The 14,602-nt window shown below is 36.3% G+C and overlaps 2 protein-coding genes across 2 annotated transcripts; one reads left to right on the forward strand and one right to left on the reverse strand.

Moving 5' to 3' along the window:
- The first annotated feature begins 3,648 nt into the window (after positions 1-3,648).
- LOC109239675 (actin-depolymerizing factor) lies at positions 3,649-7,422 on the forward strand. The gene is made up of 3 exons (XM_019406262.1): positions 3,649-3,759; positions 4,892-5,157; positions 6,938-7,422. The coding sequence occupies exons 1-3, from the start codon at positions 3,736-3,738 to the stop codon at positions 7,086-7,088; spliced, it is 441 nt and encodes a 146-aa protein (XP_019261807.1). The 5' UTR covers positions 3,649-3,735; the 3' UTR covers positions 7,089-7,422.
- Positions 7,423-9,190: 1,768 nt separating this feature from the next.
- On the reverse strand, positions 9,191-10,237 carry LOC109239671 (major pollen allergen Ole e 10-like). The gene is made up of 3 exons (XM_019406255.1): positions 10,142-10,237; positions 9,360-9,582; positions 9,191-9,257 (listed from the first exon to the last, which is right to left on the reverse strand). Exons 1-3 carry the CDS (start codon positions 10,232-10,234, stop codon positions 9,232-9,234), a joined length of 342 nt encoding a protein of 113 aa, XP_019261800.1. The 5' UTR covers positions 10,235-10,237; the 3' UTR covers positions 9,191-9,231.
- Positions 10,238-14,602: the final 4,365 nt, after the last annotated feature.

Raw genomic sequence — 14,602 nt, forward strand, 5'->3', positions numbered from 1 at the left:
CCTTTTTACTATGGCCGCTGTTGTCTAATTATACGGGGTCGAGGTCCACTATTGTTGACCCTGTGGCTTCCACGACGTCAAGATCCTTGATGACGTCTTTTTGTTCATCGAGATCGGGTCTCGACTTTCGTAATTGCTATGCTTCTAAGCTCATTCCCTTTAACTGTTGAGTGTGTGCAATCTTGGGCGATGCTGTAGCACTCTTGGGTCGTGCGTTGTTCGCCTCTGATGCTGAATATACCCCACGGAGTAGGTAACTTGATTACTTGGTATAAGATGGACGGGATTGCTCTCATGGCGTGTATCCAGGGTCGCCCTATTATGGCATTATAGGCTGTGTCTTGGTTCATGATATGAAACGTTGTCTCTAGGGTGACGCCTCTGGCCAGAACGGGCAACGTTATTACTCCTGAGGTTTGCTTAACTGCATTGTTAAAAACTGTTAGTGTTACGCAGCACGGTACTATCTTGTCCTCGAGCTTCATTTGTGCGAGAAGTCGAGGGTGGATAATACACGCATCACTTCCGTCGTCTACCATTATTCTTTTTACATCAGTATCTGAAATACGTAAAGTAATGACAAGAGCATCGAAGCGAGGAAAAGTCAAACTGTTGGTATCTGACTTATCAAAGATGATACTGTCTCCGACGTCATCATACAGTTCGTGGGTGATCGACCGCTTCAGTTTATGTGTGGTGGTAAACTTTACGTGGTTGGTTGCTGCTTCGTCGCTTCCACCGATGATCATTTGAATGGTGCGGGCGGGGGAGGGTGGCTTTGGAGGGCCTTGGTATTGTTCTCGTCCGCGACCAAAATTAGCTCTTCCTCGGTCGCTCATCAACTCCCTTAGGTGTCCTTGGTGAAGCATGTTCACCACTTTTTGCCGTAGGGCTATGCAGTCCTCAGTCTTGTGACCCCGCTCCTGATGGAACTCACAGAGGATGTTCGACTTTCTGGTTCTTGGGTCGGACTTCATCTTCTGTGGCCATTTCACCTTCGGCCCGAGTTTCTCTAGTGCGTACACTATTTCTAAAGGATAAACACAAAAATTGTGAGCAGATAAGAGTGGTGGCATACCTCTTTGGTTTCGCTGAGTCCCTATATTCGGCCTGGACAGCCCTTTTGTGTGGCGAGGAGATGGAGGGATGGCCGTTCTGACATATGGTTGGTGCTTATCCCGGTTGAGGCGTGGACCTGAATGGTCTCTTCGGCCATCATTACGACGATCTTTCCTCGACTCCGTTTGGACTGACGTTGGCCGTTGGATTGGACCGTTGAGGTCATCCTCGTCTGCTCTCAGCTCGGCGCAATAGGCGTTGTGGATTTCTTCCCAAGTGGTGGGAGGGTATTTCATGAGTCTGCTTAACGATTTTCTGGTCGCCCTCGACCCATTCTTGTTTAGCCCATTTTGGAAAGCTTCCACCGCCATCCCTTCTGATACGTTTGGCAAGCTTATTCTTACTCTGTTAAATCGAGCAAGGAAGTCTCTGAGTCCCTCACCTGGTGTTTATCATTTACCCTAGCCTCCGCCTTCTTAGCTCCGGCATGGGTAGTGACAAACTTGTCGGCCATTTTCTCGAACAATGTTATTGAATGTGCCGGTAATTGTGAGTACCATGTTAAGGCTCCCCCAGTTAGGATTTCGCTGAACTTCTTTAGCAACACTGATGGTACCTGCTCCTTTGAGAGGTCGTTGCCTTTTACCGCTGTGACGTAATGAATGATGTGATCTTCGGGGTCTATTGTGCCGTCGTATATCTTCAAATATGGTGGCATTTTAAAGGTCTTGGGTATGGCATGTGGGCCTGCTTCCTCGCTGTACGGTTGTTCGACGAACCTGCCGACATTCCGTTTTGGTAGCAGTTTCAGGGCGCCTGGTATCTTATCAACCCTTTCTTAGTGTTCCCTGATCTGGTCGCGGAGCGTTTTATTCTCCTTCTCCATTTCTTCCATTTTCTTTAGGATGGCCGCAAGTGCGTCGTTACCTGCATCAACAGCGGTGTGAGTGTTACCTGTTGGTGGAGTTGGTTGCTCGTCAGTGGTTGCTATGGTATCCGTTTGTATGGCGTTTCTATTAGTCTGTTGAACGGGTTTGTCGAGTATGTCGCTTAGAGTGCTTGTCAGCCACGTCTCTAGTAGTTTTTTGATTGCTGGTGGCGCTTCCTCAATTGTGGACGTGGAGGCTCCCCTTTCGCGTGAAGCGGTTACACTGCCATGATGGGGAGGTGAGTCGCTCCGCCTAGGTGTAGCACTCGGTGTCGCATTCTCCTCGCCTTCTCTGCCAACCTCGTTGATGGTGTTCAAGAGGTTGACAATGACGTCAAATACTGCTTTCAGTCTTTCATCTCCTTTTCCTGTCATTGTTAGTTCGTGCAAACGAGAAAAAGATGGATGATTTTTTTTTTTTTTTTTTTTTTAAATCTAGAAGGAACTAAAATTTTAACTCGAAAGCTCTCCACTGACGGTGCCAAATTGTTCGAACAAAAAATGTTAAGCTTTTTGTTAAACTAATTAATGAGGAAATAGGGGGTGAATCCTAGTTAAACATAATAAATTTTAGATCTGAGATAATGGAATATCCGTAGGATGAGATCGTGCTCAGGAATATTAAATATCAAGTATATGACCAATGATTGTCAATGAATGCAATATTAGAAGCATGCAATAAATGTAGAAAATGACAATAATCGTAATAAGAAGGAATTTATCACCCAAATATTAGGTGACTTGGATGATCCCTCTATGACAACAACGTGGGGGGATAAGCAATAAAGATGGATAAAGAATCTTTAGATCTTATAAATGAACCACGTAAAACAAGCAATAAAATTAGTGAATAACCTTTTGTATATTCTCCTCAGTCAACCCTTTACAATGTGCTCTTATCAAAAAGTGAAGATTCTTTTTTTTTCTTTATGTCCTATTTATAGGGGATATTCTTAAAAAATCCTAAAAAAGTAAGTAATATTCCTTCTTTCTAATTTTACTTATCCTATAGTTATTCTTATACCCTGTGCTTGATCTCGGCCCTAATCTTTCTTAAGGCGACTCCTCGCTCTCACGCTGTGGTAGGTTTATTCTTCGATCACGTCCATTTATAGCTAATAAATCTTCGCCAAATTTTGACCTATACAAGAACGTAATCACAACAGATGTACAAATGATCATTTTTTTTTCAAGTTTCGATCAATATTTATTTAAATTCATCGAATACGTTTCACATGGATGAAGTTGACTGACAGTTCGTAGAGTAATCAAAGCTTCTATAAATTAAAATCTGTACGTATATCATTTTCAAAATGAAAAAGTACTTAATTATTTTCTTAAATTATTCCATAATCAATGTAAAAAAAAAAAATCAAACTCAAAGTGCGAAATGGTTTATCAATTTGAGACGAATTTAAGTAATACTTTAATGTAACTGATACTTTTGCTTTTAATTCTTTCTTCTGGTAATAGAAAAAATGCAGTTGATGCTGCATCGGATTGCTGTACTTTGTGCTAACCTAACTTGTACATCCGGTAACAAACAACTCGGACAGGAAATTGGTTTGAAAAAAGTAGTACGTCAGTGTTTAATATGACGAAATATTTTTTTTTTTCAAAAAGAAAAAAGATCCTTTCTTTTTCCTTCAGTGGCTGCTACTTCATTTTTCTTGGTACGCTGTCTATACTCCTTCCTCTCTCTCTCTCTCTCTCTCTCTCTCTCTCTCTAACGATCTCTCTCTCATCTCATGTCTTTCAGAATCAGGGGTGGGGTAAGTTTCTTTAGATCTCTTTGATTGATCTGATTTTCCCTTGCATGATCAGATTACTCATCTGTTTTATCTTGTTATTACTTTCTGAATGTCTGTTTTTGTACAAAATTGCTTAATTCGATTGATGAAATCTCTGTTTTTCATTTCATTCTATGGTTGTGAAGTTAAATTTAGTATGATCTTAGTGATGAAGTGTAAAATTTGGACTACTTTACGTACTTGGTGTGTTAATTTTACTATGAGTTAGTTGAGTTCACATTGCATCTGTTTCTTTTTTTGCTTCTTTTATTACTATGTGTGAGTTAATTTTACTATGTGTTAATTTTTTTGGGCATATTTAGCATACATTATTCGAGTAAATGAACTAGTGAGTGATAATTTTTTATTTTAAAAAGTGATATTTTGGGGTCTTTTTCTTTTTAAGGATGATCCATCTTAAGGTGTTCCACATCGTTTGTGGGATGTGGGATTGGTCTCTTTATATGGTCTTGGGCGATCCTCATCTCAAGAGTTAGCTTTTGGGGTTGAATTACACCATTGTCCATTTTTGTAACAATCTGGTTTTGGGTCATGGATTAATGAAAGTTGAAACAATTGTGGTCTCACCCAAGAACTGAGAGGCCTGAGCATAAAGAGTTTGAAGTTGAACAACTATTGGGGATGCAGGCTAGTGTCAAAGTTGAGCAAAGTTTCTTCTTTTATTGATGCTTTTGCATTTTCTTTTTGATGGGGTTCGGGACAGGGTTGATTAGAGATCTACTCAGTCACAAGGAGTTGGTGTAGAAGTGCATATTTCATGATAGGATTTAGTGGTCTCCAATGTATTTAGAAAATTGATTCTTCAATTTTCTTTCATTTGACTTTTGGAGGGGTTTGATGATAAGAAATTCACTTGAACGCTTATGTTAGTTTGATCTCTCTTACCAGACAAATAATGAGATTATAAGGTGAGAAGTGACACTTACAAGCTCTTACAAGCAGCACTTGTTGTTAACGTTTGCTTAATTATGCTATCATTTGAATGTAGAAATGTATTTGTTGAGTCTGGTGATTAGGTATACTGTACGATTGTTATTTATCAAGCCTTTGGTTCTGTTTGGAGCAAAATTTTGAGTATCTGTTATGCTTCCAGGCAAATGCATCCTCTGGCATGGGGGTTGCTGATCACAGCAAAGCTACATACATGGAACTGCAAAGGAAGAAGGTGCATCGATATGTGATATTTAAGATTGACGAGAAGAAAAATGAGGTTGTGGTTGAGAAAACTGGAGGTCCAGCTGAGAGCTATGATGATTTCACTGCAGCTCTTCCTGAGAATGACTGCCGATATGCGGTGTATGATTACGATTTCGTGACATCTGAGAACTGCCAAAAGAGCAAGATTTTCTTCTTTGCCTGGTACGTCATAGTTTCAGCCAGAACTTGCATAACTGGATTTTTGTCAAAGACTGGTGTGCATCTTAAATTGGAAATTGTACTAGTTTTAGACTCTTTACATCTGCTTACACAGTCCTCTGTGAATGTTGATGTAACTTTATTCTATATGTGCCAAGGGCATTCTGCTATCATTTACCTTGAAAATTGCTTCTAATTTATCTACAATGTTGTGAAGTCACATTAATGATTTTCAGAGAGCAGGCACTTTAATTTTTCTGAGTATCAAACATTTGTGTCTAGCCAATTGAGTGAGTGCTTGGAAAACAATATGGAAAAATTGGATGTGAATAGTTTTTCACCTTTGTGGAATATAACTAGCCCATCATGATGTGGATTGCAAGTATGATGGTACACGATCATTAAGAGAGTATCCGTGATGGCTGAAGCAGTCGAGTTAATGATAGAGAGAGAGAGAGAAGAGGTTGGTAGACCATTTGCGTATGTGGCTTAGGTTTGAAAGAAGAAGGGTTTTCTGAAAAGGGAAGTTGTATAGCTGTGGTAGTTAGATACTTGAGGTACCTGCAAAGTGAATGTCGGTTTCCTGAGAAAGTGTTGTAGTAGTGCAAATAGCCATTTGATTAAGTAACACTTGCATACATATACTGCGAAATTGGGGAAGCTAACCAACAAAGAAATAACTGATGTGTATGAGGAACTATATCTTTTGTATAGAATACTTTGCAGTTAAGAAATATCAAGGTGTAGAAGAGTTGGATGCAAGTTCTTTAGGAAGATTCATGGTCGCTCCGCCTAGCATTTCATATAAGACAATTGTTTTCAGGGCTTAGTTAGGTATGTATTGCTCTTTAGGCAAATAGACAATATGCTGCAGATTATTATATGTAGAAGTTTTGTAAGGGTGAGGATAGCCCCCATGTAATGAGTACAATGTCCAAAAGTATTTGTTACAAAATTTTGTTGGACAAGCGGCGATGATTTATGAAAATAATTCTTTGCCTTTGATCTTGAAGTTTCAAGTTTCAGCTTAACAAGATCTGCTTCAACCATGATTGGTTCTTTGTGGCATTGCAGTCGAAGCTCTCTCCCGTTTAACATATTCACATTTCCTGTCATAGATTTTTAATCCGGCTAATATTGGTTTTTCGTTCAAGTCTCTTGCTTTTAACTAAGGATTGTTTCTGTGTGATTTTGGATTATAAGTTCTAACTGATACATATTGATTTATTTTGTTAAGTTCTTTTAGTTTCCCTTTTCTGTCGTATATTCTCATCGGCTTTCACTACCTAGAGTTTAACTGCTTTCTTGACTTCGGTCTTTTTATCTTGTTGTTATACCTACTTGTTGCCACAACAATTTTTTTTTCACCCACCGAGGATCTATCGAAAACAGCCTCTCTGCCCTTCCAGGGTAGGGGTAGCTACGTACATCTTACCCTTCCCAGACCCTACTTGTGGGAAATTACTGGGCTTCTTCTTGTTGTTGTTTTTGTTGTTTTTCTGTCGTATATTCTCAATATATCCTTCAACATGAGTTTTCCACCTTCCATATATCCTAGGTGTAAGTGTTTTATCTAAAACAGATTGTTATCTTCTTATTGCAAAGTCCTTGGACCTTCTTTTCCTTGACCCGTCACTATTAACTAAAACAGAACAAGAAACAGAACAAATATGAAAGTAGGAAAATGTTGTCAAATTTTGCCTTTTCTGTATGTTTACTTTGGGTTTCATTAGTATAAATTAACTATGAAAGAGGTCTTGTGCTAATCCATTTTCTTGTTTAGGTCTCCTTCTGTTTCACGTATCCGATCCAAGATGCTGTATGCCACATCTAAGGACAGGTTCAGGAGGGAGCTGGAAGGCATACACTATGAGATTCAGGCTACTGACCCTACTGAAGTAGAACTTGAAGTGCTCAAAGAACGCGCTAACTGATTGAAACACCGTCTATCAAACAACCACTCATAATATTCTTGTCTAATTGCAACTTAATAGGCTTGATTTACTTAAATACCTATTGTGCAATACCTCCTCATGGCACAAATTACCTATGGCCTAAATAACTCGGCACTTGGGATGCTGATTACCAGACTCATGATAATGATCATGTTTTCTGGTTATGGGTTCTCTCATTCTCATGATGCTTCCCTGTCGAGAAACGGGTATGGTTATGTATGTGAATGATTCAAGTATCAACTACAGTATGTCTAAGCAATGAATATTGTGTGTTATTAGCATCTCATTGATGATTGATTGTTGTTTTTCCTTCTGATAACTAACATAATTTGCTTGTCAATCTGTTGGGGGATAGTTAAATAGATCCCAAGTTGATACCACAATGCATCTTTTGGACTGCTATACAACCAATGTAGCTTGAGGATTCTTCGTAAATAGATTAGTTTTACGTTTGTCATCCATTTATACTGGTATTCTTCCTTTATCCAGACTTTGAACGAATTATGTTCGACAAATATAGGTGAAGTTGATTGACTAAAGGGCAGCCCGTACATAAAGCATTTTGCGTTCACGCAGGATCCGGGAAAGAGCCGCACCTTAAGGGGTATGATGTAGACAGCCTACCCTAATGCAATTGTTTGGTGGCTGCTTCCGTGACTCGAACTCGTGATCTATAGGTCATATGGAGACAATTTTACCGTTGTTCCGAGGTTTCCCTTCAAAATTGTAATGTACCAAGCCAGGATGTAATTTGCAACGTTCACATGGTTAAAGATATAAGTATCTGGTTAACAAATAACATCGCATGTGTGAGCTTGCTCTATTGCGGAAAATAAAGGTTATAGTATATTGATGATCAACTTAAAATTAGTCAATTGAAGATTGATTTCTCAAAATATTAAATTAATGGTGGAAAGCATAAATAATGCTGTCTGGTGGTGGGTAAGCATGCTAATAAAAATTCAGTCCCAAGACTGTATAAAGAACGCCAAAGGGAGTGATGCAGCAGATGGGGTTGTTTTCTCTTAACCAGAGGTCTCGGGTTCGAACCTTGGGGGTTGTTCTTTTCTTAACCAGAGGTCTCGGGTTCGAACCTTGGGTATGAAATTTCTTTTGGTAGGGAGCGCTTCCTCCCGAGTGGGACCTACTCGACGTGAAAATATAGTCGGGTTTCACCGAACACCGAGTGGGAAACAAAAAAGGCTCAATAAAGAAATTGGCAATATGAGGGGCCTAGATAATGTTCAACATGTCAATAGTTGTGTAATGATGGATACAGTATGTTTTTTCTTAAACAGAAAACTGTCGGCTAATTTTCCTTAAGAACTTAAATGGCTTAGGTGAAAATATTCTAATTTGAGGGGCCTAGATAGCTAACTTCCAAAAGAAAATTATGTTAGTATTTTGATTTCCAATTTTTAATGCGTCTATAGCTCAATCTTATCTACATGTTTTTTTAAAGTTTTACTTTTTGTCTTTTTTCCACCTAACAGTGACCTTTGCAGGAGAAAATCTTTAGTCCCGAAAAGAAAATAATAATTAATCAAAAACTCTTCAATTGGTTCAGCAGTCAAAATTCGAGAATTTTCTTTACATGGGATTGATTTTTGCCATGAAAGGAAAGAGACAAAACATCTGGTTTCGACTATATATGTATTAATTTTTATTTTCTTTTATTTGATTCAAATAAATCCAAAATTAAGATTTGTAGTTAACTTTTCATTTATATATTATTGTACTATTAAGATATTCTATTCACTACTAAAAAACATCAATTAGCGATAGATAAATTCTGTAGCTAAACAGAAAAATTCGTCGCTAATTCCATTTAGCAACAACAGATTAACGATAGATTATCAAAAAGTTCTATTAGCTACGAACGATTTAATGACCGAAGTTTGAAAGACTTAAACAATTTTACCACTTAAAGATATGGTTGGACATTAGATTCGCATCGTCAAAAAGTTAGAGGGAGAGAGAGAAATTAATTCCATATAAGTAAGACTTTATTTTTCAACTTGATGAGATACAAATACAATAATACTAATTCCAGAACATTTTAATTAATTCTTGAAACAGTCGAACAGTCCACGTTCTGTCTTAGGTGTTGCAACTTCTTTCCTCAAGGATAATGGCAATTACCAAAAGCTGCATAGATTAAAAAGATTTAAAAAATAATTAGATAAAATACATACATTTCAAATATTTTTTTTTGAAGGGAAATTAAAATTAGAATAAGATTTTACTTACAAGGATCAGAGACAGCAGGTGTTCCAATTTCTGAATTGCATATACCTTTGGCCTTATAGAAAAGATCTAGTGCATAAGAAGCATGATTTCTCAAAGTATTTGGTTCAAAACATGCACCACCTGGACGTATTGGACTACAGTCTAATTGTGAACATGTAGAATCGATAAATCCTTGTAATTTGTCTGGAGGAGCTGATACAATTGCTACACACCATGTATTCCCCTGTATACATATGCAATAATTAATTTTTTCAAGACAAATATATATACGTATACACATAGGCGGAATCAGAATTCTAACGTGACGGAGGCACCATTATTTTGCTCAATTAATGTCCCTTAAAGGCTTTTATTGTTTAGGCTTTTATGTATGTATGTATATATATATATATATATATATATATATATGTATGTATGTATGTATGTATACAAGATTTTTGCCAGTATTTACGAGGTCCTGTGACCCCTCAACACTACACACATAGGTCCGCCTCTACATATACGAGAGAAAGAATGACAGAGACATAATATAGAAGTTGCTATATATAATCAACAACGATAACAACAACAATAAACCCGAGTAGTCCCACAAATGGGGTATGGGAAGGGTAGAGTATACGAAAACCTTATTCCTATCCTGTGAAGGTAGAGAGATTATTTCCAATAAACCACCGACTCAAGGAAAAAAATAAAAAAGAAACTGAAACAACAAGCAGTAACAACAACAATGATAAAATTCTTTATTTTATTTTTTTTCATTTAAAAAATAATGAAATTCTTACTTGTTTTTGGTTAGCCCATTCAGAGACTCCAAGGCAGGAGGCAAAGAAGAAAAAGAAAGAAACAAGAAACAAAGAAATGCAGCGTTTTGCCATGGATTTTCTTATGCAAATTATGCAAGTAATACCAGATGCAGCTAGCCTATAGACCGCTGAGGTTATATAATACTAGAAAAAATTAAATAGTGTCAGTTACTAGTGCATTTTTGGTCATAAAAATGAGTAAATCATGTAATCTATAAACTAATTACTAGTATAAAGCTCTATGGCAGGTAATATTTAATCTCTATATACTGGTAATGTAAGGGAATATCTTATTCTACCAAATCACCTAAGGATAACTACAAGTAATTATCCATACTTAATTACTTACTGAAGTAATTTCAAAAATAAGATTATATTTCTTGTTATAATAAATAAAGAAATTCTTCATACAGAACAAGGTCGTTTGGTACAATGGCGAGGTATCTCAGAATATCGTAAGGTGTGAGATATCCCATGAGATTAATTATCCCACCTTCTATATGAGATAATTAATCCTATCATTTTAGGAGGCGTTTGTTATATGGGATAAGTATAATAATCCCGAAATAAATTAAGTTTGGGATTAATTTTATCACATGTTTGGTATTAGCTAATCCACGAATAACTTTTACACTAAAATGATGAGATTAACTATCCCATATAGAGGATGAGATAGCTAATCCTATGAGATATCCCATCATTGTACCAAATGATTAGTGTAAGAGTTATCCCGTGATCAAATAATAGCCCACACTAAATATGGGATAAATTAATTTTAAACTTTATTCCGAAATTATTATTCTTATCCCATATCCCAAATTAACCCTACTAGTGTTTATATGTTAAATCTATTTTGTAATGATTATAATCGACGAAATCGACTAAGTTTTTAAAGGCCAGTGACTTAAAAACTTGAGATAGAGAGTACAATCTAAAATATGCTTGGCATTAAACGGGATAAAAGTTATTTCCAGTAATACATTTTACCTGTACGTCACTCTTTGTCATTTAGAACAATTATGATTTGATAAAAATCATACTTAATGAAGAATGTCATGGCTAACATTTATGTAAAAAAATACTCCCTTCGCTCACTTTTATTTGGCATGTTTTGACTTTTTACACTCCTTAAAAAATAATAAATGAAATGTATAATTTACCATGATACCCATATTAATTGATGCATATTTTATTTGAATTTGAGAAAATAATTTAAAATGAGTAATAAATACTGTGGGTATAACAGGAAAAAAATTGTCTTCTCTTGATATGCGTAAAGTGACAAGTAAAAATAAAAATCTATTTTCGGTATTACATGCCAAGTAAAAGTGAACGGAGGGAGTACTTTTTTGCAATCGAAGCGAAAGAATTTAGTAATTGACGGACTGGGCTGGACTAGCCTACCAGTTTGATGGGCCTTATAATGGCCAGCACGGCCGGCCCATCATTTTTTAAAATATAATTTTTAATTTTTTCTTTAAGTTCTAACCTAAAAAAAGATAAATATTTAAAAGTTAAAAAAATATTTTTGAAAAAATTTCACAAAACTTAATAGTAACTTTTTATATTGTTCCAACATATCACAATAAAAACTAAAAAGGTAACAAACTATTCAAGAGAACGTCCATGACACTTATGAGATATCCAACACACCATCTTCATCAAAGACATTTGAATTCGCTTGTGAGAAGGTTGTCTTAACATCTTCACTTGCATCTACATCTACAATCCGTATACAATATTAATTAGTTAAATATTAAGACTAATCAAATTTTTAAAACTAATTAATGTTTTAAGACTTTGATCTTTTAATATGACGGGCTTAATAAACATTAAGCTTGGGATACTCTTTTTGTTACTTTTTGTGTCATATACCTTTTATATTTTATACCCATTAATTTCAAACTACTTACCCTTTAATATCCAGACCCAAACTATTTACTACTCCTACCCATGCTGCCCAAACTATTTACCTGGTTATTTCCCAATAATCTTACGTCTGTTTGCGACTGGTGGCTTTGGAAGTTCATCAACTCCTCGAACTGGCATGAGTGACTCATTCGGGTTTGGCTGATTGATTAACAAACTTGGTGGAGAATTCCGAATCTCCTGATGTGGAGATTGTTACTCTCAAACTCTATTTTGACTATTGAATACCCTATTAGCTAATAAACATAGACACTTGATATTTTGACTATTGAATACCTTCTTCTTTCTCTTCATCCAAACTGGTTTTTGGAGATTTATTGTACAAAAATTCAAATCTAGCATTGAAGGACCTTGAAGCTTGAAACTCATAACTTGGTTTGTTTGAGTTTTTAATTATTTTGATCCGATCCTATATGGGTTTGTTTGGAAAGTTGATTGGAGGTTGTAGCTAAAGTTTTAGTCAATTTGGTAGAGATTTTGTAGTAGATTTTAGAAGTTTGGGTTGAAATATAGTTGAACAAGAGAAGAAGACGAATTTGTATTGTATACTCAAATAATATACAAATATACCATTTTGGTATACAATTAATTCCAACTATATACCCTATTAGTATAGCTATATACTATATTAGTATCATATGCTAGTTGATCATTTTTTTGTTGTATAGCTGCATCTATTAGTACAATATTTGATTTTCTTTTAATAATAGTAATATAGTACTGATGATAGGCTATAATTGCATATTTTAGTCGCTTATTACACTCGAATTTACTGCACTTTAATTGAGTTTGCGCTTTAATCGCTAGTGTTTTACACTAATTGTGTGTTTTATGCCTTGTAGGTGTGATTCCGAGCTATATAGATGTTATAGAATGAATTTAAGTGATTTGAAGCTTTGAAGTCTGAGTAAAAGCTCAAGGAATTAAGCCGGGATCGTGTTCGGAGGTCAAATTTGATAATTAAGTACGAACGAAGACTTGAGGAGGCATATTGCGCACTGTCTAGTAAAATAGATATAACTTTTTGCTCAGAACTCCATTTGGGCTCCACAATATATGGTTGGAAAGGTAACTCAAAGGGCTACAACTTTCATGTTTTACGTTTTTCCAAATTCCAAACGGAACAGGGTGAAAAACCGCGATTTTGCCGCGACCGCGGTAGAAGATGGTCGCGGACAACTGAAGAATCAGAGGGCATGTTTGGCCGCGGTTCCACCGCGACCGCGGCAAAACCGCGGCAGGAAGCGAAAATTTCACAGACTAAAGTACAAAACATGGAATTTTAAGTCCTAAACCCTATATTAAACAAAGGAGGCCGGCCAAGAACAAGAGGGGGACATATTTTGGACACAAATTAGACCTAAGGAGGCGAGGAGACACTACTTTAGGGTTAGACAACACCCTTGGAGGCAAGAACACATTGGGAGCAAGGCGGAGAATTCTTCTACGAGTTTTTTCCTTCCTCTTCCTATTTTTCATTGTTGGTTATGACTTTTAGTATTGTAGTTTTACATACTATTATGAATAGCTAATTTGTTATCTAGAGTTTTGATAGAACCTTTTGTAGGATAAATTCTTGTTATGTTTTTATATAATTGAGCCATAGATTTCTCTATTTGTTCAACTACGTTTATATTTTGGTTGGTTGAAGAGCTCTCAATTAGCTGTGCCTATTTAGTATGCATAACTCGGGAGAGAGTGCATATTTAGGTAATTGTTGAACAACACCACTCCCAAAGTATATGAGGGATCAATAACCGAGGGTTTAAAGGCGGGATTAGGGATAACGAAGCCTTGGGTGCGATCTGAAGTGAGCTGTATAAAAGCCAGCTAGCGTAGCTCGGGAGAGTGCGTCTAGTAAATTGTCGTAATTACTCGGGAGAGATTTACGGTAATAAGAGTGCTCATGATCGGTAGAGAATACTTAGGCGAAATTATAGAAGACATAGCGGGAAGGATTCCGACAATTGGGGAAATCATAACTCTAGACCTCCTTAATCTTTTCTCTAACCCTCAGTATCGTTAGTTGTTAATTTACTATTTTAATTTGTTAGTTAATTAGTTAAACAGAAGAATCTTAATATCTATAAGTTAGGAATTGTTCAAGCTTGTCTTCTTGGTGATAGTGAACAGCTGTAGCTAAACCTTAGTTCTCTATGGGATTCGACTCCGGACTTGTAAACCGGATTATATTTACAGCGACCGCATTGTCCTTTTTATAAGGCATAGTTGGGCGTGATCAAGTACAATATCTTGAAATACTTTATTATATTAATATGTGGTACACTATTTTTTTATTTTTCTCTTTATGCATGTGTGTTATGTAATAGTAGTATAGTAATATAGTTGCGGGGAATTAAACAGTAAAACTGTATACCATGTTGGTATAGTTATATGCCATATTGGTATCACATAGTAGTTTGAATATTTTTTTGGTTGTCTTAGCTGTATTTTTAAGTGAATTCTATTTTGAAATTATTTATATGAACGTGATTTGCAGTGCTGGAATTT

The sequence above is a fragment of the Nicotiana attenuata genome, unplaced genomic scaffold, assembly GCF_001879085.1.
Source record: "Nicotiana attenuata strain UT unplaced genomic scaffold, NIATTr2, whole genome shotgun sequence".
NCBI lineage: Eukaryota > Viridiplantae > Streptophyta > Magnoliopsida > Solanales > Solanaceae > Nicotiana > Nicotiana attenuata.

What these genes read in the sequence shown, in the direction of transcription:
- LOC109239675 (XM_019406262.1), top strand. Translation starts at nt 3,736, where the DNA reads ATGTCTTTCAGAATCAGGGGTGGG. An exon ending in CTTTCAGAATCAGGGGTGGG is followed by an intron (nt 3,760 to 4,891) that starts GTAAGTTTCTTT and finishes TTATGCTTCCAG; the next exon opens with GCAAATGCATCCTCTGGCAT. An exon ending in AAGATTTTCTTCTTTGCCTG is followed by an intron (nt 5,158 to 6,937) that starts GTACGTCATAGT and finishes TTTCTTGTTTAG; the next exon opens with GTCTCCTTCTGTTTCACGTA.
- LOC109239671 (XM_019406255.1), bottom strand. Translation starts at nt 10,234, where the DNA reads ATGGCAAAACGCTGCATTTCTTTGTTTCTTGTTTCTTTCTTTTTCTTC. An exon ending in AATGGGCTAACCAAAAACAA is followed by an intron (nt 9,583 to 10,141) that starts GTAAGAATTTCA and finishes ATATGTATACAG; the next exon opens with GGGAATACATGGTGTGTAGC. An exon ending in ACCTGCTGTCTCTGATCCTT is followed by an intron (nt 9,258 to 9,359) that starts GTAAGTAAAATC and finishes TAATCTATGCAG; the next exon opens with CTTTTGGTAATTGCCATTAT.